Source organism: Aplidium turbinatum, chromosome 6 (genome assembly GCF_918807975.1).
Source record: "Aplidium turbinatum chromosome 6, kaAplTurb1.1, whole genome shotgun sequence".
Classification (NCBI taxonomy): Eukaryota; Metazoa; Chordata; class Ascidiacea; order Aplousobranchia; family Polyclinidae; genus Aplidium; species Aplidium turbinatum.
The window spans coordinates 1,244,976-1,268,621 of NC_137477.1; the positions used below are offsets into that span (position 1 = coordinate 1,244,976).

General features: G+C 37.8%; 2 protein-coding genes across 2 annotated transcripts; both read left to right on the top strand.

Annotated features, from left to right (window-relative positions):
* Positions 1 to 203: 203 nt before the first annotated feature.
* LOC145772827 (uncharacterized) lies at positions 204 to 9,594 on the top strand. The gene is made up of 7 exons (XM_082584710.1): positions 204 to 313; positions 789 to 949; positions 4,050 to 4,250; positions 4,558 to 4,684; positions 5,960 to 6,150; positions 7,239 to 7,385; positions 9,294 to 9,594. Exons 1-7 carry the CDS (start codon positions 218 to 220, stop codon positions 9,514 to 9,516), a joined length of 1,146 nt encoding a protein of 381 aa, XP_082440836.1. The 5' UTR covers positions 204 to 217; the 3' UTR covers positions 9,517 to 9,594.
* Positions 9,595 to 16,989: 7,395 nt separating this feature from the next.
* Positions 16,990 to 22,967, top strand: LOC145772111 (UDP-glucose 4-epimerase-like). Its single transcript, XM_082583947.1, has 6 exons — positions 16,990 to 17,156; positions 18,048 to 18,169; positions 19,091 to 19,225; positions 19,751 to 20,070; positions 20,763 to 20,897; positions 21,320 to 22,967. Exons 1-6 carry the CDS (start codon positions 17,065 to 17,067, stop codon positions 21,623 to 21,625), a joined length of 1,110 nt encoding a protein of 369 aa, XP_082440073.1. The 5' UTR covers positions 16,990 to 17,064; the 3' UTR covers positions 21,626 to 22,967.
* Positions 22,968 to 23,646: the final 679 nt, after the last annotated feature.

Here is a 23,646-nt window from a genome sequence, read left to right on the forward strand (position 1 = left end):
AGAGGTTGACAGATCCTAGCAGTATCCGAAGCTTGTAGAGGCTTCTAGAAGCTTCTTAAGCCACCGACATAGGTCTGATCATTGAGTTTGACAGATTGTAGTTTCCGCTGTTGTTGACGTGTTGTCTAGACCAGTCGCTTACTTGGCGTCTTTGAAAACTCATGAGCCTGTTGGATGAACTTGCTGTCGATGTTTCAGAGATTCTTCGCTTCGCAGCATGGAGCATTGTTTATTATTTTTACTGATTTTCTTTTGTTGTTTCTTGCAATTACTTTGCAACGGCCAAACAGTCACACCTCCATCTGGTATGACGGTGAGTGAAATGCCACAAGACCTTTAAATTGATTGACGCCTCAATATGATTGTCAACTGATTGACAATTGATATTGATTGACTGTTTACTTTGATTGACAGTTTCCTTTGACGAGTTAAGTTGATTGGCAGTTGAAATTATGTAGTGTTATCACAATAGCAGATAATAATAAAGTCGCATAACTTTGTTACACCATCAGTAGTGTTATTATTACATAGCCTACCATTACACCAATACCCAAAAACATTAATTTAATTGTTCTACCATTACCATTAATTTTGTTCCCATTTTGTTATTGTTTTCCATTATTTTGATTATTTTATCACAGAAACAAAAAAGCCTCGAAACTCAATAACTGTGTATTTTACTAAACCAAATTTTCATCTGCACATCGTCGAAACAAGTTAAATTGACATCCATTCTTTTGAACTGACATCCATTCTTTTGAACTGACATCCATTCTTTTGAAACGCAGAAAGCAGCTTACTGTGCTTGTGTTTGTTGCGAGAAAGACGAAGAGAAGTGTTACAGACATCCAGGGATTGGCCAAGATTTCCAATGTGAGCTGGACAAGTGCACACAGAAATTCTGTAACCAATGGCAACAAGCGAAGTGTTCGTCAAGTTGCTATTGTTCGTGAGTGTCGTCACAACAATATCCAATACATGTGTATGATGTCTGAATAGGTTCATATTTATTACTAAACAAGCAACTCCCTTTTTTATTTTAGTAAGTAAATTTCAAATTATAAAAACTCACAGCACAACCTTGTAGAAAAAAAAATTGGCTCTTACTAACAAAATATCACACCATTCCATTGAGATAACAAATACTTTTATCTTTAACTCTGAAAATAATACAGATTTGTTTTTGAATTGTTTTTCATTTTTTCTGCTGCGCACTTAGCGATCTTCCGTGGCTTACCAGCAGGGCCGGATTTAGACCATGAGAGGCCCTAGGCTATTCCATTTGTGAGGCCCCTCTCTATTTTTAAGCTCAGGATTTCTCTCTAAACAACACCACATGTCATTGCTTAATGTTAAAAATATGAGTGCATTAAACTCTTCGTTCTTTTCATTTTCCACGATCATGGGTTACAATAATTGTAAAGTTTATTTACGAGGACAACAGGACATAAGAAATAGTTACAGCCATAAAATAGAGTAAGACTAGGCTACCAAATTTTTTTTCTAGCCTTCGTCAAAGCAAAATCATGCATAAGTTCATCAAAATTTGTCTGTTTGTTTGTCACTCTCAATGCACAGAATGCTCAGTGCGGACAACCTTTCTTGAGACATTGTCTATCTCAGTTTATTTTTGACGATTTTGTGCCTTGAGAAAGAACTCTCTCCTGAGCAGTTAGTGACTATTAAGCTTAGAAACAGTCTTAATATTGCCTCTACATTACGAAAGGCAGTGTTAAATTTTTCCTTGCACATAATTTCATAAAGGTCTCCACGAGACAAGGAAATAGATCAGTTTTAGCCAAAACTCTGGTGGGCTAAGGTCATCACTATCATGGAGAGCATTGCACGCCTGAGGCAAAGCTCTCTATTCTTCTTTCAAATCATCTAAATCAGTGGTTCTCAACCGGGGGTCCGCGAAGCGATTTCAGGGGGTCCGTGAAAGTTTTCGAGTTTGCAGCATGATTGATAAATTACGAAATTTAAAAATTGGATGGTTGTGCTTTATTTGTGTATTATCGTGATTTTCAAACTGTAGGCCTACCAAAGAACTGGTGTGTCGTTTGAAATTTCAAAAGATATTGCACAAAGGTTTGGTTTCCTAACTAAAAAAAATATCATACAAATGAATTAATTTTTTAATAAGGCTAAGTTCAACTTAATTCTTTTTAGACTGCAGTCTATTGATCAATGCTTAACTTAGAAATGCAAACGTTAGTCAGCAGTCTATCACCACTCACAGTTTTGCAATGACAAAGATTATAACGAATTAATATTGATCAGAAAGGAAAAAAAGAGAGAAATTATGTGTAACGGTTGCAAAATTCTATTGATTTTTGATAAGATTTATAGAAAAACATCAAATCAACATAATATAAATTACTGATTTTTTATGCTGTGTGCCAACATAAAGCTCATAACATAATTTCGTCAATGCTCTCATTCGTCATAAGTGCGTCGCGAGTTCAGCAAATTCTTTTAAGTGTGTCGTTTCGAAACTTATGAAACATTTGATTCCATTATAAGAGAAGCAATATATCTAAATTTCAGTTAAAATTTTTTTAAGGGTCCACGTCCGCTTTGAAGGTGTCAAAAGGGTCCACCAAAACAAAAAGGTTGAGAACCACTGATCTAAATCTTCTTCGTTAACAACAGAAGGAAAGTTGATGCTGTCACTATCAAAATTAAAAAAAAAAACACTAGATTCCCCAAGAAAACCACTAGACCACTAAATTATTTCAAAAACTACTAGATCTAGTGGAAAACCCATAGGAGTGGCAGCCCTGATATCAACTACCGATACTGTTTTTTGCAGAGAAGACTACGATGCGTTAACATAGAAGCTTCCAGCAGAATGCGTGTAATAATTGCCTTTATTATGATACAAACGTCGTAATAATGACTGTTTACAACGTGGTTGAAACCAGTTGTGTATAGAATTTTCTACTCTGAAAAGCAAAGCTTGATATATACATACTTTAAGTAGAGTTTAAACTTGTCAAGTTTTTAAAAGAATTACAAACTTCGAAACCAAATTTCGAGGCCCCTGGACGTTGAGGCCCTAGGCTTCAGCCTGCCAAGCCTATTGGTAAATCCGGCCCTGCTTACCAGTGTGCCGAGGCACACCTGTTAAAAAGTGCTGGCCTAATGTAGTAGTTGCAGCCAACTGTCTACTTGTAGCCAAAAACTATAGATAGCCTACTACTTAAAGCTACTACCCCTAACCAGTGCCGGTCTTTTGGGTGTGCAAACCGTGCGATCGCACAGGGCCCGCAAATTAGGAGGCCCGCAATTTACTGAGGAAATGCAGTAATTTTTGTCATTTCCAATGGAAAAAATTCAATTCGATTTACAAGGAAGTACCGTTAACCTTAAAGTCAGTTGCGGCTTTAGGAATTAGCAACAAGAAAACATTGAGACTCAGCTTTATTTCCGAAAAATGCCAGAGAAAACATAATCTTATCCTTTTGCTATGCCACCGGACAACACCATTTTACAGATAATATTCATACCCAAATTTTTGTTGAACATGCGCTCAGAATGCATCAAATTCAAAGTAATTTTTCAAAATTTTCTGGGGGAGAACCCCCAGACCCCACACCGCTGGGTGTTGCCTTTGGAGAACACGCCGTCAGGCTTTGCCCGCCGGCCGTCAAACCCCCACCCCTTTCAAAACACTTAGCTACGCTACTGAATTGGATCATTGTCATTGGGGCCCGCAAAGCACATTCCGCAGAGGGCCCGAAATACCCTAAGACCGGCACTGCCCCTAACAAATATTGATGTTGTTTTGTTGGAAAATGCAGAAAGCAAGACCATGGCCACGTCTTGTTTCTACAAAGACCAGATAAGTTTAATTTCAAGACGACACTGACGACCGAAGCGTTCATCAAATGTCATATTTCGAATAAAAAATATAATCAGAAGAATAATTTTACGTTTATTTTTCCAAAATCGACTGTTTTCCCTTGTTCTTTATCATATCCTGCTGGTCACCGTCAACAGCATTTATTCTCAAGTCTTAGCTACAAAGTATGCTTCTAATGTTGCAGAAAATGCAAGTCGAGGCTACCTTCTGGCAGCAAGAGATGTGTCTTACACGACGGAGTGCCTCACGGATGTCAATGTGGTGATCTGGAAGATGTCAAGTGTGAAGAAGTGAAGCCGGAAGATGATGCGGAAGTTGCGGAGGCCATGCACAAGTTCCGGAAGATGAAAGCACGATCTCATTGCATCATTCCTTGTCTTTGCAAGTGAGGAAGTCGACATCAAGTTTTGCCAAATGTTAAAAGTTATTTCCAATTTGTGTTGCAAATGCAGGCTTGTCAGAACCACGCTTCAATGATACTTTTTTTTCTATGAAGTTTAAACCCGAAATTTAGCGTGAGGTCAAAAATGTTGAAAAAAAAACAAATTGGGATTCAATTTAATTCAAGATTCAATTCAAAAATTAAGTTCAAGATTCAATCTGAAATGAATTTTATACATAAGAGTTTGAAAACGTTTTCAAAATATTTATTTTGTGTAATAAATTAATTTTTTTTATTCAATTTTTTGCAGAAAATGCTCAAGCAAATTACCTCCGCATCTACAAAAGGATTGCCAGAAATCCAAATCTCCTCCAGAAGATTGTTCATGCGAAGACTCCACGTGTCCGAGTGATGAAGATCTAGAAGTTTTCAACAAAGTAATGTCAATCATTGTTATCTTTGTATTTTATTAATTTATTGAAAGCTTTAATGGCATTTTTTCGGTGTAGATATTCCACCATAGCTTGTGACTTCCAAAGTTTTATAATCACTCTGGTTTAGCCGTTGCAGAAGATTTAAATCCATGTTTTCCCAACCAGCTATTTTCTGATTAGATTTTTGATATTTGTCATGCAGCTCATCTTTTATGCGTTGTTCAATAAACGTCTTGATAAAAAAAAAATCTTTAGGCCTGAAAAGGGCTGTAGGACCAGTGTTTTTTTTAAGGTGTTTTGGGGGACCGAAACAGTCCCCCAAATTTCTCCAGCGGTTTCCCAAAATTTGGACTTGCAACTACAGTAGAAAAGTAATGGTTGTTTCTCGCTATGTCTTAAGCAAATATGGCTATTTTTTGGTATTTAAATGAAACACTTGCGGTCTCTTAAAACTACTTAGCGGTCACCCAAACCAAACCTTAAAAAAAAACCTGTGTAGGACTAACCGAAAACGTTCGCTTATTATTTTTTGTTTTTATAATATTAAATGTAGTGCTATTGCTGAGTTATGTCTGTTTATAATATTATTCTATATAATTAAATAATGTGTGATTTAAATTTTTGCCCTCACCCTTCATTTTTGTTTTGTAGACTTTAGTTTCAAATATTCCACATGAAAAAATACTCAAATACTCCACAATACTCCGCAATACTTTACATAATATACCGTAGTTAGTTAATGATTATACCACCAAATGAATAACTTATCTCATACTGAGTACATTCCGAAAGCCTGCATATACTTCTGTACGTTGGTAAAGTCTTACCATGACTGGAGTGCATGGCAAAATGAATTACAGCACTTAGAAAGGTGAGAAAGTAAGCAGACATTAGAGAAGTGTCTTGATTTAGTAAAGAATCTTTATCCTCGTGCTGAAAAAACCTCCTTGGGAGTTTAATCGTGGCAGTCATGCTTACTTGTAGAGGCTTTGACGCATCCCAGGACGCTGAAATTAAAGTTTTTGCTTGAAATGATGTTGTCTGTGAGTTATTCCATCTATTTTTATCCATTATGTTCTGCTGAATGGAGAGTTGTGACTTGAAATACCTAAATCAAGCGGTCATCCCAAGATTCGAACCAGTGTTTCTCGATTTTACGGTTGTTTTTAGCTCCACCAAATGCAGTATCGAGGCCTATAATGTGATTTGAAACGAAAATGATGAAAAGTGAAAACAATTGACTTAAGAGTTCCTAATGTTCTGTGTTTGGTGCTATAGTTACACAAAGAAAATTTGAACGTCAGCGAAACGGCAAAGCGACTTCTCCAAGAGGCGAAGTCACAAAATGGCAGCCCTGAACTTGATGAGATGAACATGAAACTGAAACCTGCAATACAAAGCGGAAGGGCGGAGCCTGTTACCATGGAGAAGTTAAAGGAAACAAAGTGCAAACTGCAGTGCTTTTGCGAGTCAGTGCTTTCAAGTTTAGTATTTGCAAATATTTTATTTAGCGCAATTTTAAAACTTATTGAGCTACATAATGTGAGAATTAAATAAACAGTTCCCAGAAAAGATGGTTTACTAACGCTGTGCGTAGTTAGAAATAGGCCTAATTGAATGCTCCAGTAGATCTATAGCAGGGGTGAGGAACCTTTCTAGTGTTGCGGGCCACATAAAATGAGAAAAAGCACAGGCGGGCCGTTATAAATTTCGAAATTTTATTTACAGATAAAAAAATGCAGCAAAGTAGATAATGATTTATTTCACTTTCAGAGCTAATGGGATGGCTGAAAGTTTTTACTTTTGGTGAGTCGTGTGATGTCTGCTGACATGGAAGATGTTGCAAATCTTAACTGCATCTCCACGTTTTTATAAGTCAGTCTGGAGCGAAGCCGACTCTTTGTTAGATTCAATTTGACTTTTTTGAGCTGTTGTTGCAATATATTTTGGGTAAAGACATTTTGACTTGGGCCACGTGGAACAGTCACGCGGGCCGCAGGTTCCCCACCCCTGATCTATAGAAAAGATTACCAACCTAAAAGCGAATGCATCAGCGTCAGATTACTTCATTCGTTTATTTATCTTTGTTTGTATGAGTTCCCGAACTGTCTCTATTGCCTATTGGGCTACTTTTTCTGGCAGCTCTTCAGCTAGAGGTTTGATATTGTATTTGTTTGGTGTTTCGTAGCAGTGTTGCCAAATGCATTCAGCTCTTGTTTTGTACTGGCCGAAAACATTGAAAACTAAGCGTGTGAAAACTAACTGGTAGTAGAAGACAATTAGAGATGTGGAAGATGTGATCTTACTGAATATTTCAAATCGTGTGTCTAACGATCGTAAGCTTAACAGGCCAATGAAGTACATGAAAATTTTTTTTTTGGAAAGGGCTCAAAAAGTTGATATCAAGCTCAATAAATAGTGGACCAAAAAAACTCTTCTAGCGTATACCACTGTAGTAATAGCAGGTTACATTAGGCTACCTACTACTATAACCTACTCACAATAACCACATAAATTTATCTTTAAAAGTGAAAACCTTATTTTTACAACGTTTCAGTCAATGTCGATCTAGTAACTTGGAGCTGGAATCGAATTGTCGAAAGATGGTAAAACATCGAGAGGATAATTGCCCAACTTGTCCTGGTGACATCGTCTGCCCTCACAAGGATTCGGAAGACTTGTGCAAGTTGTCCTGTTTTTGCAGGTAACACTCTTTTAGACGAAAATGTGTGAACTTTTGAAAGATTATTTTTATAAAACATTCAAAATAAGTTTCTGTCAAAACCTGTAATTGGTGTGAAATAGTTAGTTGCTGCAGTGTAGTCTTGTCGTATGCATGTCATACAAACAACATTTGAAAAAGGGAGAAGATTGCGTGCAATTTTGTATTTGATAATAACCTCACTTTTGGGTAAGTCTTTTATCATCTTCCCAACTGAGAGTATTGTTAGATTTGATATTTTGTGGTGTCGTATAAGACTTCGTTTTGACCACGTTTGGTCCATGTACTCTATGGTGAAATAAACCCTCTGGTGATTACTTTGATGACATCTTACATCACCTTTCCACCCGAAAATATTGTTAGATTTGATATTTTTGTTATGCCGTGAAATAAGACTTCGATTTAACCTACTTTAGTCCATGTAGCCTACCTTATGGGGTGCAATTAACCCCCTGGGGGCCACTTTGGGGGAGTCTTACATCATCTTTCCTCCCAAAACTATTGTTAGATTTGATATTTTTGTGATGTCCTGACATAAGACTTCGTTTTGACCAAGTTTGGTCCATGTACTTTATGAGGTGAAATACACCTTCCGAGGGGGTCACATTAAGGGAAGTCACTTTGAAGTCATCTTACATCCCCTTTTCACCCGAAAATATTGTTAGATTTGATATTTTTGTGATGTCCTGACATAAGACTTCGTTTTGACCAAGTTTGGTCCATGTACTTTATGGGGTGAAATAAACCTTTCGGGGGGTCACATTAAGGGAAGTCACTTTGAAGGCATCTTACATCACCTTTTCACCCGGAAATATTGTTAGATTTGATATTTTTGTGATGTCCTGACATAAGACTTCGTTTTGACCAACTTTGGTCCATGTACCTTATGGGGTGAAATAAACCCCCTGGGGGGTCACTTTCGGGGGGGTCTTACATCACCTTTCCACTCGAAAATATTGTTAGATTTGATATTTTTGTGATGTCCTGACGTAGAACTTCGTATTCACCAAGTTTGGTCCATGTACCTTATGGGGTGAAATTAACCCCCTTTTTGGGCTTTTTAAGGGGCTCTAGGGTCCAGATCCACCCGGTGCGGTCAATCTTCCATACTTTTTGTGAGTGACATGGTTGACCCCAGTAACTTGAAGGGGTCAAACCTTTTGTACCTTATGGGGTGAAATCTTCTGTCGTAGGCTCCCAGACTAAAAGCACAGTGCTCCTTCAAGTTGTACCAAAGTAATAAAACCACGCAATTATATCATGTTAATGTAATAATAATTTTAAATGTATGTCATATGTATATATGTTATTCCTGAAGAGGAAATCTTGTGATGGCGAAAACGTTCGATACTTAATTTGTTGCGTAGTTTTATGTTTATATAAATGTAATAAACTTGAAGATGTTAAAGTTGATCACGTTGCTCGGCTTCGTATGCCTATGGTTCAACAAGACAAACTCTCTACCGAAGCTCTATAATTTTAAATAACGGACAAGAACGTTAGAAGAACATGATAATCATATGACTAATTATAGTTCATCATCATCATCATTAAGTTCCTTCCTCTCGTCGAGGGTTGGAGGCAATGAGGCGCCAAGTTTCTCTGTTGTGAGATTTTTCTACTGCAGTTTTGTAATCAAGTCCTGAACAGTCTTCAATATCATTAGTCCAAATTCTTGGTGGTCTGCCCCTATTTCGTTTTCCGTTCATTTTTCCTTCTAGTAGTTGTTTTTGAATAGAATTATTGCGAATCATGTGGCCAAAATATTTCAATTTTCTTGATTTAATTGTTTGTAGTGATATATATGAATTATAGTTAGTGATATGAAAAGAAAGAACTGCGAAAAGGAGTTGACAAGAAAGTTTCCTAAGGCCCAGCAATGTTTTACAGCAAATGCAAAGAAGATGCAAGAATGGCTGCAAGGATGAAAGACAAATGCGACGTCATCCTTTCTGACAAGGATGCAACATGTTCGTGTGATAATGTCATCGATTGTGACATATTAACACACGTCAATGAAGTCGGCAAAGGAAAAACGAATAAACCTTTTAATGTGGAAACTTTTCTTCAAGAAAATATTAAAGAAAATACAAAAATAGCTGACGAACTTTGAACATTTAGAGAAACTTTAAAAGCTAGAAAATTAAAGATTATGCAAAAAAAGATAATGCTCACTTAAATCTTGGCATCAGTCTATATCAGGGCTTCCCAAACTTTTTGGCTCGCGATCTCTTCTAATCTACTAAAATTTTTGGCGACCCTTTACAGCTAAAATGATAAACAGTGCAAAACATTCATTTCTGATATTTATGAAACGGCTTAATTCGAACAAAAACTAAAAGTAAGCTGCCGGCACTCAAAACCTAATAGGCTACTTTACACATAGTCTACTCTACAGGAAACAAAACCTAAAAGCACACACTTATTCAGGGTAAAGGTACCAAAAGAAGACATCTACGGTGTTGACAAAATTATCTTTCAATCGTCATCAAGGGAGAAATTCTGTTGTTTGTCTTCTAGGATTGTCATTGCCATTCGTCGTCGTGTTCAACTATAAGAGCGTGGGGCCCTTGCCATTGTCAACTATGAGAGCGAGGTGTTGTCACAATTTCACAATTAAGAGCGAGATGGCACAACAAGTGATCAATAGCTTTATGAAACGTAGTGCGTTAAAGTTGTAGCGTTGCTTATAGAATTTTGTTATTATTTATCACAGTGCAAGCTTTTTAAAATTGAAGTAATATCTAAAAGCAGGTTCGCGCTTTTTTATTGTTCATCGTTTTGTGTCAACTCGGACTCCATGACTCCGACTTCACGATTTTGACTCCACGGCCGTGAATACAGTAGCGTAGCCAGGAATTTTGAAAGGGGGGGGTTTTGACCACCCAGCGGCGGGTGGTCTGGGGGGCTTCCCCCAAAAAATTTTGAAAAATTACTTTGAATTTGGTGCATTCAGAGAGCATTTTCAACAAAAATGTGGTTACTAATATTCCTGTAAAATGGTGCTGTCTGGTAGCATGGTAAAAGGATAAGATCATGTTTTCTTCGGCATTTTTTGGAAATAAAGCTAAGTCTCTGTGTTTTCTTGTTGCTAATTCCTGGCTGAGACGTTTAAATGTTTGGTATTGGCAAAACTCGCTCTTTTAATGCAATTTTGTTTAAAACTAGGCAATTTTTTATTAGACTGAAAGCATCATTCTCAATATCGTGACGTCACACGCGTGCCAAAGGGGGGGTTGTAACCCCCAAACCCCCCCCCCCCTTTGGCTACGCCACTGCGTGAATATAATACCTTACAGTACTGAGAAGAGCCATTTTGACCTTTATGGGCACAGAAAGTTTTTTCTTTGTTGCACTATAACTGGATTTGTGATTACACACACATGTTGTGTTTTCAGTTTTTAGCAGCAGGGAGTCACTGCTGTCAAAGAGGAAGTTACAATAGCCTACATAAATGTACGAGTGAAATTATATGGCATACGGAAAGCAGCAAATAAGGACTTGCATAATTTAAGCTATTGATTCCCAAGCTTCGGTAGCACATGGCCACCTGGAGATGCGGCCTGATTTGTCACATTTTGATTACATCTACTGTTAGTGTTTGACTAACATTTTCTGTGATTATTCACTTTTTGCTGTCTCCTAATGATATAAAAGGTTTTTGTTGCCTTGGGGAAGCAGTAGCAAATAAAAAAAAAAGTTGAAAAACTAGAGCAGTCCTTAGAATGCGCTGCTCAAGCGCACACCCCGAGAGTCGAATTTTGGCAGTAAAGTAGCTACAAATATGCAGTGTTGGGCGCGATAACTCATTTTTCAGTTAAGCGATAACGATAATCGATAAACGAAAAATGCCTAAAGCGATAACGATAAACGATAAATCAAAAAAAGTTAAGCGATAACGATAAACGATAAATTATCGCCGATAATGTCCGATAACGATAATTTTTTTTTTTCTTGATTAGAGCTGCCCCATCCCATGCAGCACGAACTGTTTTCATCAACATGCCGAAAAATCGAACATAATATACTGTAAAGGGACAAAACTTTTTGTAAGTTATGCATAAATAGAATCGCAATAGCGGCAGTGGGTATCGAATCTTCAACCTCTTGATCCAGAATCAAACCACTGAGGTAACCGCCGTGCTTATAATTATACCTTCAGATACCAGTTGGATGCTTTTATCAATTGAGTTACACTGCCGCTTACGTGCAGTAGGCAAAATAATTAAATCAAATGAAAATACCATAAAAAATTTCAAACTTTGTATTTTGCTTTCTGCTTAAAGGGCTGTTTACAGCAAAGTCAGCAATAATTGAAAAAATTCCCAAAAACGCAAAATGCTTGAAAATTTATCAGTAATCGCGTTATTCGTAGTAAAAATGTGCATACTGTGAAATCCATCAAGCTTGTCAAATTAGTCGTGTTTGTTTAAGAACAATAACATAATTATCGTAATTTACTGATAATTTCAGATAATTTTTTTTTTGTTTTTTTTGTGAACACCATCATTAAAGCAATGGCAGAACGCTGAGTTGTTGAGATAAGAATTACAATGTAGGCACTGTATTAGTGGAAATAAAAATATTTGATTGAGGTAGGCTATGTCGCATAGGTAGGCTACAGTAAATGAGAAAGGTTATACTATATTTAGCATAATTTTACCACGCAACTCGATCCGCCTATTGTCATGCAAAAACTACTACAAGATGCAAAAAATGTGATGTCGGTCTGCATGTTAAATGCTTAAAGCAATATCATATTCAGCAATGACTTGTTTCAGTGATGTTGTGTTACTTTGCTAATTTTCATCTTCATATTTTTTTAACTTTCATTTTAATAAAATGCTCGATGACAATAATGACATGACAAGACATGAACAAAACATTTCCCATTTATCACTTTGAGCGATAAGTAAAATATAATAACGCTTAAGCATTACGCACAAGAAACTTGTGAAATTTGATAACGGATTAGCCTAGCGTCTTATATATAGGACGGCTTTTTTCTCAAAAGTACGAACACAATTAGGAAAAAAATAATTGTGATATCTTTTTTAAGTCATAATTATGCAATATTTAAATTCTCCGAAAATTTTTTTTAAGTAGCCTACTTTCACTTTCGGCACAAATGGGTTAACTTTTTAAGTTAAATGGCACTATGCATTCGGTTATTATTTAGGATTAAAGTTATATCGCCAAGCTAGAAAAAAATCGATCTTACAGTCTATAACCGATCTTGTGTTGCTATTGTGTGTGAATTTTGTCTTTTAATCTGAGTTGTGACGTAACCGCACGTCTCAAGGCAAGTTCTTGCAATTTTAGTTAATCTACTCATCTAAAGATTTAATGCGCTTAAAACAGTAAGTTTCGTGTTTTGACTAGAAAGATTTTATTTTTTTACGACAATTACTAAAAACTAACACTTCCAACGAAAAAATAAAACACAAGAATAAAATAGTTGATCGTGAGGTGGCGCGAAAGACCATGTTTCCGATGTAAAAGCGGCCTCGTATTGCGACACTTTCAAAAACCACTTGCCAATTTCTTTCGCTTCGCTTCAAAGGAAGTTGTGCCAACTGTGTGCTTACATTTTAATTGTAAAATTCACTCGCGATTGCCGATTGCAGCAAAACAACAAGAGACTTGTTGCATGCATTTCATTGCATTGCAATATGCAACTCTAAAAATTATTGCGTTGTCAGGGCCGTCGCTGCAGGGGGTGTGTCCCCTCCCCAGATAACGAATGGTGCACACACACTTCAGGCACTGAAGAAGACCTGGTTTTAATTTTAGTTTCATTAACTAGGTGGCTAGTAAAAATATTACTTTTCATGATCTTTCCACTTGTGTGTTGATCCAAAATAAAATTTATCGGCGATTAATTATTGACGATAATCAAATATTGCCTTTGGCGATAACGATAAACGATAACTGAAAAAATAATTGAGCGATAACGATAAGCGATAAAAATTTATCGCCGATAATTATCGCCGATAATGCCCATCACTGCAAATAATGACCTATTGGTCTGATGAAAATAAAAACAATAATAATATTTTGATGCTATGTGAGTTTTTCGATTATCCCATACTCTCATCATTAGTTGTGATTGCAAACGTGTCAAGTGAGGCAGAGACACAATCGGTGTCGCATGCAAGAGGACGCCTTAGGCCTATAGATTCCTTAATCTAGAACATAATTATTGATCGTGAATAGCAATTTCACTTCAATCAAAGTATCGGTTCCTCTTTCGGTGGATGTTTAAAACGAACAAACCTTAACTGGTTCAAGAAACGCAGAACACTTCCTTCAATAACAAGTTGGCTGTGATCACGTGTACATTCGTTCCTGTCTACTTTGGACTTGTTATTGACATATTTCTCAACTTGCACAAAAACGAAACGCAAGTAACATTACAAAACCTTAAGCCAAAGTATCATTTGACTTAAGTTTCTGTATGTAATTACGATATACCAGCGTCGGACAAACTGACACGTCATGACGTCATCAACTTGCTTGATTTAACTTAAGTTTCTGTATTCCAGAATTACGCTTGGTGCCGTCCCCGGACATGTTCGCAACATTGTTCCTCAGACGAGATTCTTTGTATAGCCTTTAGACCAACTGCGCTGTAAGCCTATATTGGTTTGGTTTTGAAACTTTATCCTCGGACTGACAAAGCCTTGATAGAACTGCAAGCCTACATGCATTCAAATCAACATCATCTTTCTGGTACATTTTAGGGGAAGGTCGGGTTAGTTAAGCCACTTTTTGCATTTTTGCAATTTTTTTTAAATTTATATTTAAAGTAATAATATCAATATATGAAAACAGGTTATAAGAATTGTTCCAAGAGTCGCTCGTAACTCAATGTACACATCAATTAATGAAGGTATTGCTACGGCATTCAAATAACATCATTTCATTAAAGCTTCTTCTTCTTCTCTCGTTTGACTTGTAGTAGCTTAGATTGGCAATGCCTCCTAGTGTAGCCAAGATACGGTAGTTGGGTGGAAATAATTGCCCTTCAACAAAAAGAACAAAAAGTGGAAATAATTGCCCTTCAAGAACATCTTGCACATGTCACTGCAAGTACACCATTCATACTCGTTCGGTTGGTTCTGCGTTGCAACCATGAGCTTTCATGACGTAAAGACATCGCTTTGTGGTCAAGAAGTTTCTTTCACAGCCCGGGGCGAGTCTCGCGTATTGCATATTGTTTACGGGCCAAGCGATGTTTCAGAAACGAACTCAACAACGATGTGACACGTCGCAGTAATGACATCACATCGAGAAAATATCGAAATTTTAGTGAAAAGGAGCAGTTGATCTACTCAATTGTGTGTTTATAAGCAAGGTGTAATGTTAAATGCGCGATGAAACAATAACAATGTCAGACTGATGGAAACAGTTGAAGCTGGATGCAACTGAGTCATTGTCACAGAAAGTCACATAATAAATAGAACAGCTGGAAATAAATCAACTTCTGTAGAAATCCTAAGAATTTTGATTAGAGGTAAAACTCTTTGTGTTAGTTCCATTCTAGGGTCAGAAGAGGCACGTCGCCGGGGTAAGTTAAGATGGAGACTGTAGCTGAGGCCAACAGAACAACTTACTGAGAGTCAATCACGTGATCTTCGTGCAGTTCTGTTGTAATTGACAAATGTCACAGACCACATGTAACGCCAGTAGGGAGTGAGAGAGATACAGCAAAACGTCATTTACCAACCAGATTCTATAACACAATAGAATAGTACACAATAAGCTTACATCACAATAACATGCTGCTTGTGTCTGCCCTGTTTGCTCAATGGCTAAGCACTTGACGCAAGAACAAGCGGCGCTGGTTCGACTCTTGAGGTGTGCGCTTGAGCAACGCATTTCAAGACTGCTCTTCATTCAGCGGCACTAAGTGGATGGAATAATTCTCCGGCAACAACAATCTGAAACTTCTCTCTGAAAATCTCGGTAACCAGGCCCTGCGTCAGTGGTTCAAAGCCTAAGTAGGCCTACTCATAAGTAGGCTATGTTAAACTGCTAGGAAAAGCCTATCAAAGGCTTTGTCAGTCCGAGGATAAAGATTCAAAACCTAATCTATAATGCACAAACATAGAGAAACGCTTAATTTTGGACAATTCAATCTGAACAGTCAGGAGCGGCGAAAGACAATTTGGTAATCCAGTTAGCTGCCACCAGACTTATCAAGTGGGGCTGCTGACTTTCTACTACAATATTTCTTACTTCACATAGTAAGACAAAATATGAAAGTAGCCTATACGCAAAAGTTGGAAAGTTTTCTGTAGCAATTTTTTACTGGAGGGAGAACACAAGTTCATAAAAGTCACCATGGCTACTGTCCGCAGACAAACACGTTTCAACAGGTCTGATTAGCCCACTAGCATTACAAAAAGGAAACTTTAACTTGTTTGATTTTTTTGAGTTTCAAAACTTAGGCATGCTTGATTCCAGCGTGCAGTGTATCAGAATATCCAACCAATATTGTTCATATTGTCGCTCTGAATATTAAAACAGCTTCGTGTGGCTGGTCAAGTTATACAGTAGATTACTGAGGACAACAAAATTTCTTTGGGTTAGGAAACAATTTTTTCCGGGTGTGCGTGAATTTCTGGGGAGTAGTGCTGCTGGGTAGCGGAGATGCAAGTAAATATAGAAGATAACATTGAAAAATTTGGTTGTATTTATTCGACAGAGTTTCCTTGCTTCTGTTGAAGCAAAATATAGCCTAATCTATTAGACGTATTATTATTGCGCACAATCCACAACTCTAGAACATATTTCAGCAGAAATTAGATTTAGCCTAAACATTTTGTTTTGGTACTGAAAATGAGTTAAAATATTTTTATGGCTACAAAATTATTTCAATAAATTGGTGATGTTTCAAGCCTTGTGTTTAGGCCCAGTTTTAGTAACGAGCTAACGACATAGTCAAGCCTACTTCAGTCCAGTTGTTTATGTTATTGATCATCCCAGCAAAATCATAAGCGTCAACATACCAAAGGTCTCGAAGATGGTAAAGAAGACATTAGTCTTCCCCTCATGCACCTGTTCTTTATGGAGTCAAATCTGGTTCTATTTGTCGGTGCAATAGGCGCTCACTAACTTGAATGGCACATGTAATAGAGAGATAGAGCGATAACTCTTTTTAGGTTGATCATCGGCTTATTTGGTTCAGGGACAACCAATTAGGCCACATGCCGTTTTGATAAAGTTTTGAAGTCTGTTGGTTAGACATGCAGTAAGAGTAATAATTACAATTTCCTTTCCAAAGTTTTTTGCATAAATCACGCGTAGATCAGGTCCAATCCAAGAACAGACTATTCACTGTTTTAAGAAAATGTAGCCCATATGAGCAGTGCTTCATTCATTTCTTGGATGGAAAAACTTTAAATTAGTTTGTGTGGTCTGTGTCAATCTTTCACTTTTCTACAGGAAGGCTTAAGAATTTATCCTGGAATTTGCGGTCTATTTGTTGGTTACAGATTTTCCAAAATCTGCCGCGCAAATGTTACAGAATGGCACCAGTTGTTACAGGCGAATTGATTGATCGGATGCTGAAAAATAACAATGAAAAATTATTGATGCAATGATTTGCTTATAACTATTCAGCTTAACATATATTAGTTTTTAAAACATCGTTGATATGAACACTTCGGGAAAGACCATTCTGGTGGCCGGGGGTGCAGGATATATTGGCTCCCACACAGTCGTGGAATTATTGAACGCCGGTCACAGGTAAGTTTGGACGCAGGGCCGGATTTAGCTGATGGGGGGCCCGGAGCACTTTTAGATCGGGGGCCCCCCGTGCATTTTTCGCGCTTACGGCGTGAAAAACCACCTTTACGTCTACAGTAGCATTAATCCAGCACTGCACAGCATTTTGCAGAAACGTCAAAAGCTGAAACAAAAAAAATTAACACAAAATCACATTTTCCCACATAGGGGGGCCTTTTAGAAGTCGAGGGGCCCGGGGCACCTGCCCCCTCTGCCCCCCTAAATCCGGCCTGTCTGGACGATATTGCTTCACGACCAAAGCAGCCTACTGGTGGTACTCATCAATGTGACAAACTTTGGCCGAAATGACTAAAATATTCGAGTGAAAAAAAGTTTTGTAGAAGAAAAATTAAAGCAGCCTAGTCATTGTAGAAAAAAGTTTAACTGAAATGAAATTGAAATTATAAAATAGAGATAGTCCTAGTTACAAAAGAGATAAAAATAATTACAAATAGAGATATCGAATGCGAAAATGATTTTTTATTTAAGCTGATATCAATATTTATGTTTCATTTTGCGACCACTGCAACACCATTTGAATATTCTTTCTGCAAACTCCTCCAGACGTGATGAGTTATCACCTTCCTCGGATGCCACACTGCCACCACAGTTGCTATACGGCAGACAACTGGAAGTAACATGTAACCATTAAGTTATCTGCTCATATTATTTCGGCATGCCATGAAGTGTCTTTCCGAGACGCGTGCTCTTCAGGGGTATCGAACCGGTGTCCTTTCGAACGTCGCGCAGACGTTCTCACCACTCGGCTAACTTGATCACTCTTAAATTTCAAGAAGGCATTTTCATTGCGCCACCCTTGCATCCACTGAATTACTTGAATAACTCATTCAGGGTCGTCGTCATCGACAATTTATCAAACTCTCAAGAGAATCCTGACGACACAAAAGATCTTCCTCCTTCCCTGTGGAGAGCAAAACAGATCACAGGAAAAGAATGTCTCCATTTCCACAAAGGTCCACAACATAATTTCGACTTGTATTGTTTTCTTGTCTTAAATTAAAAAAAACAAACTAATTTTCCATTCTAATATGTTCAATACGTTTAGAAATAATTAATTTATATGTAAATTCTAATAACTTATGTTCAAATAAAGGAAGCTCCAGTACGTTCACTCTGGTATGTCCGCAGCAAGGGTTGGATGCACAAAGAATCGATCATTTACAAATTAAGTTGTTTAGAAACACAGATTACTGATTCACCGATCGACTTTGCACAAAATGATTCTCAGTCTACTAATCAGAAGATCAACTTAATCGGCCGTTTAAAAGATCTTCTATTTTTGCATTTAATCCTTAGAAGATGTCGATAACAATCACAAATGATAATGATGATGATTCCTATTTATCAGTAATTGAAGTGTCGTTTGTTCCAATTGAAAAAATCTTCTTAGAAGTATAATCCTGGTAGCTTCACAACTGTGCAAAGAACAGATTCTTAAACCAGGGGTGCGTAAACCTCTCTGGGTTTGTGAATAAGTTTTAAGGGTCTGTGTTTATCAAACAGAAATCGTTTTATAATTTCAAAAAAGTGTTTTTCAAAAAATGAAAAAAAAATAGATTAAATTGAAAAAGCTCTTGCTCTTGAAGATAAATTAGTTGAGTTTTTCTGCGTCTAAAGTGGTTTCGTCCATCGCAACTCATTGCATTTCAATCTGAGGCCGAATATCATGGTCACGCTTCCTTCATACAACTCTGGTCACTTGTTGCTGTAGAACAAGTAACTGTAACTTGGTTGCATCTTTCTGGAGCGTTTACCTGATTGCGGAGAGTGATTATTTCTACTTCTATCAAACGATGCGTCAGATCAACCTTTATGGCAAAAATATCAACTTTTTTTCACAACTTTTCTTCCAATAAATATACGTTTCATTGCAGCCGACCTCTGCGACAAGGAGCAGGTAGACGCGGTGTTTGACACTTACAACATCGATATTGTTTTCGACTTCACCGGCAAGAAAGCTGTTGGAGAGAGTACACACCTCCCCATTCTATACTACAAAAACATAAATGGTCAGTAAATAACGTTAATACAACATCTTTACACGTGAGATCGATGTATGTATCATATCATTCACTGCTTCACAACCGAAAAGACATGTACTGTACACTGTCTCATATTTACAATTTCTTAAGCGTTAATTGCTGTTAGTGTACAACTTGAAATACAAAGAAGCTTAAATATATAGCATGACTATATTACCTTGTTACATATTGATTTCAATCTTCTTTATTGACCTGACCGACCGACGGTTGTGTTGGGAGCTTAAAAAGTATTAATGAGAAAACTGATCTACTTCCCACAGAAAATAAGGTCAAAAAATATTCTGTTGCTGCTCATAAATTAAAAATACTACTTGTTGAGGAAAAACAAGAATTTTAAAAGATTTTGTTTCTAAGCCCTCTTTCACTTGCAACATACAATGATGACAATATTGTACGTTTGAAGAATTGGCCAAAATGTTAAGAACTGCAAATTTTCCAGCAAAATATTTGTCTGTGCTATCAATGAAATATGTTATTTTGCTTTTTTGTTAGGAACTATAAACCTACTAAAGAGCATGAGGGAACACGAGGTAAGGAACTTCCTTTTCAGTAGTTCTTGTACCGTGTACGGTGCTCCGGGAACAGAAAATCTTCCAGTTAAAGAAATTGATCCTGTAGGAAAGTGCCACTGCCCTTACGCCAAGTGCAAATACTTCATTGAGTGCCTATTGGACGACATGGCCACAGGAGAACCTGACTATTGGCGGATTGTCGTCATGCGCTACTTTAATCCCGTGGGGGCGCACGAGAGTGGAATGATTGGGGAAGACCCGAGAGGAGAACCAAAGAACTTGATGCCAAAGCTCGCTCAGGTAAAAAAATTAATTTGTGATTGAAGTGATGAACTTAAATTGCTACTATTCGCCGAAACGATGCTTTCTATACATTGTGGTTTGAACCATATTGCCCCTTAGGGGCGATTTTTCAATTGACGGAAAACTTGACAATGAGCGATTGGAGGGCGAAAACAATGAACCACTAAGCAAGTGTATTCGATGCTATAATCGTTCTCCATGCATTACCTTATTAAGATTATGACAAATCTCTCAAACCTTTGCAAAGGTTACCAAGCCTTTGCATCGCTTTGAACCGCAAATCATGCGATCTTATATTGATTTAGTGGAATAGTCTATAGTGGCGTAAATATGTTTTTAAACTGACTAGAAGGCAATGAATCAAAGCTTTTGATAATCACTGGTTTAGACAAATATAGTACTAAATTTATCGAAAATAAATACCACAGTTACTGCATGTGTTTTCCGGCAGTCGAGTGTAGCAAGAATTGACAACGGTAGACTTGAAAAGGAAAAGTCTATAAACGGGACAAGTTTTGATGGCTAGCGTGGAGGCTACACCGGTATGGTAAAACACGATGCTTGCTGTTCTGTTGAGGCCAAGAAGATCGCTCCTTCCCAATAAAGTTACTACAAATACTTAAATCTATCAAAAGTCCACCATTTTGCGGTTAATCGCTGTCGGACTAACCACAACATATTGCCCATAGGTCGCGGTTAGTAAATGCCCGGAGCTTGAGCTGTTCGGCGACAATTATGAAACCGAGGACGGCAGCCCCATTAGAGATTACATTCACGTCATGGATGTCGCTGCAGCTCATGCCAAGACCATTGCAAAGTATCAGGTGGATGGTAACGGAAAATAACGTTGTTTAAACATAAAAACATTGCCATTTTGCAAAGCGGCCAGTAAAATTTTCCGGCTATTTGAACTTATTCTTTTAATGAATATCAGTCGTATGTCGCAGTATCATAGAAAGCCGCGTTTACGATGACGAAAGCTTTATCGATAACTTGTCCAAGTTTCAGAACCTGATTTCGTTTACTTGTTATGTTGATCGTTCGATTGCATCCTAAATAAAGGATCCTCGTATAACTTTTCATTCTCAACAACATGGAGATACCGAAACAGAGATTGAGAGACATTAGAACACACTTGATCATTTATCGTTGAATGTTGTGACGTATGTTTCATCAGGTCATAGATTGGGTTGCATTGTCACTCCTGGTGTAAACGGTCCTTTAATTTCTTGTGATTATTTTACAGGATATGAAAAACCCGATTGAAAGGTACAACATAGGAAGTGGTATAGGAACATCTACACGAGAGATGGTGCGTTCGTTTGAGCAAGTCTGTCAGCGACCAATTAAAATTCGCGTCTGTGACAGGCGGCCTGGTGACGTGCCAGCAATATATTGTGACGCAACAAAAGCGGAAAGAGACCTCGATTGGAGGGCGGAACGAACAAATGAGCAAATGTGCGCCGACTTGTGGAAGTTCTACCTTCTCAATCCGAACGGGTACCAGGATCGTACTGTCATACAAGAATCCGGAGTGAAAATCGAATATTAAATATCCGGAATTAATCACTATCCGGTATTCACACCGGAATCGATTGCTTGAACTACAAGCATCAAACACGAGCGAAATCGTGTTGTTTTGTCGCGACTATTACCGGACTAGTGTCATGTATTGAATTAGACGTCGAGTGGTGTCTTAAACTTTGCAAAGAATTTCAAGAATTGTAACATCTTTCTGTTGCTTCTTTCGCTCGCCCGAGCAGTAAAACTTCATGTTCCTGCAAGGTTGTCCTCGACAAACAAACTTTCGAAGCGCGCTAAATAAGATTAAACAATCCCCGCGGCCTTTTGTGTGACAATCAATAAGCACAATAAATGCTCTCTGAAACGTTTTTACCTATGACAGCACAGCTGCTCCATTGCTTGGAGTTTAGGATCGGTACAAGTAAGTACTGGTACGTCACAACAAGGGCTCTTATAAAAAGTGGTTTTGAATCCCATTCCTGGTTGTCACTCAGCATAGGAGATGTTTCAGGAGCGTTTCATGGTAATAATATACTCGCCTGTGCTGACAATGCCTGTTTTGTAAATCGCTGAGACCAATGCATGCATATCTGGGATGGATACAGGGTTAAAGTGTTGCCAGATAGTGATGAGATTTATCGACCAAATATTGCTTCAAACTAAACAGTATAGCTATCAATGCTTGCCTGTAAAATCAACCCATTTTTTTCGAAAACCAGACAAAATCAATTGCTAGCGACTACTTAAGAACTAATTAATACAATAGTACTTAGTGGTAACCAAATTAAGCTATAGTAATCATATTATGAAACTTACAGTACAATCTCAAAAAAACCCATGAGGTTTTATATACTGTATCTGGCAACACTTTGAGGCCAGCCATTACACTTCTCTCAAATGTTTTGAATATTTAGCAAACTTGCATTCTTTCGCTTTGTTGGACGAAGTTTCCATGTAAATAAATTTATAAACACTATTACAATAATGAGTTTAAAAAGTCTTTCTTGTTCGAATTGCTGAAACTAGCGACGCTGAACCAACAGTAGAGATATGGTCGCAATATTCCAATTCACTAGAGAGATTTTAATCGACTAGAGAAGTTAAAGTTTAATAATTTTGATTCGAAGCATCTTTATCCTTTTACTTCCCCAACCATCAAATCCAACACGAATCTGTTCCTCCTTCTTGTAACCTTCCCAAATTCTTTGTATATTCTTCCATTGGCTAATTTAAGTTCCATTTCACTTTGATGTAAATCTGAATTGAAAATGATCTTTGAGTCGCATCCAGGGCTTACGATGCCTGGTTGTTGAATATATAAGTTAAGTGGATGAAAAGGCAAGAAAGCCAATCTTTGAGCTCACCTTTAAGCCTGCTATGTGAACGCTTGTTTCAGCAAAGAGCAATTTCCTGGTTTGTGTCTTTGTATTAGAATTACCGCTCTTTTACGTGATTAATCGAATTAAACTTCGCCAGTTGAGATCCTGTTGATATTTTTTGCGCAACCGAACTGCGCCATTGACCAAATAATCAACTAAGATATAGTCTGTCGACTTAATAAACATTTGGCAACACTGTATTCTCTAAACAAGCGGTTTCGTATCACCCGTCATCGTGTGAGCCTCTGCGCCGAGAGTCTATTCTTTTGCCACCTCAGATTCATGATGTTCCCGGACTACACTGGAAGGCTACTAGAGAGCAGCCAGTCTTTGGTTCCATCATCCATGACGCGCAGACCTTCCACTCCGTTAGGTGGCTTGAAGATGGTGCAATCGTTGATGGTGCGGTCTGTTCCTCGGCACCACATTCACAGGAAGAGGCCATTCTCCATTTGTGCATGGTTCAGCGGAAAAACCCGACGTCCGTACGGAGACGTTTGAGGCGCACCCATGCCTGTCTTTGTAGTGTCAGGCCGGTGGGACGGGTGTCGGCATCGGAGATGAACGAATAGCGTCTGATGGTGTTTGACTTCCATTGAGAATTCCATTTATGGTCCGCTCAATTAGCCGCGATGTTTAGTCCATCAGTTTCCTTGATCATGTGTTGAGC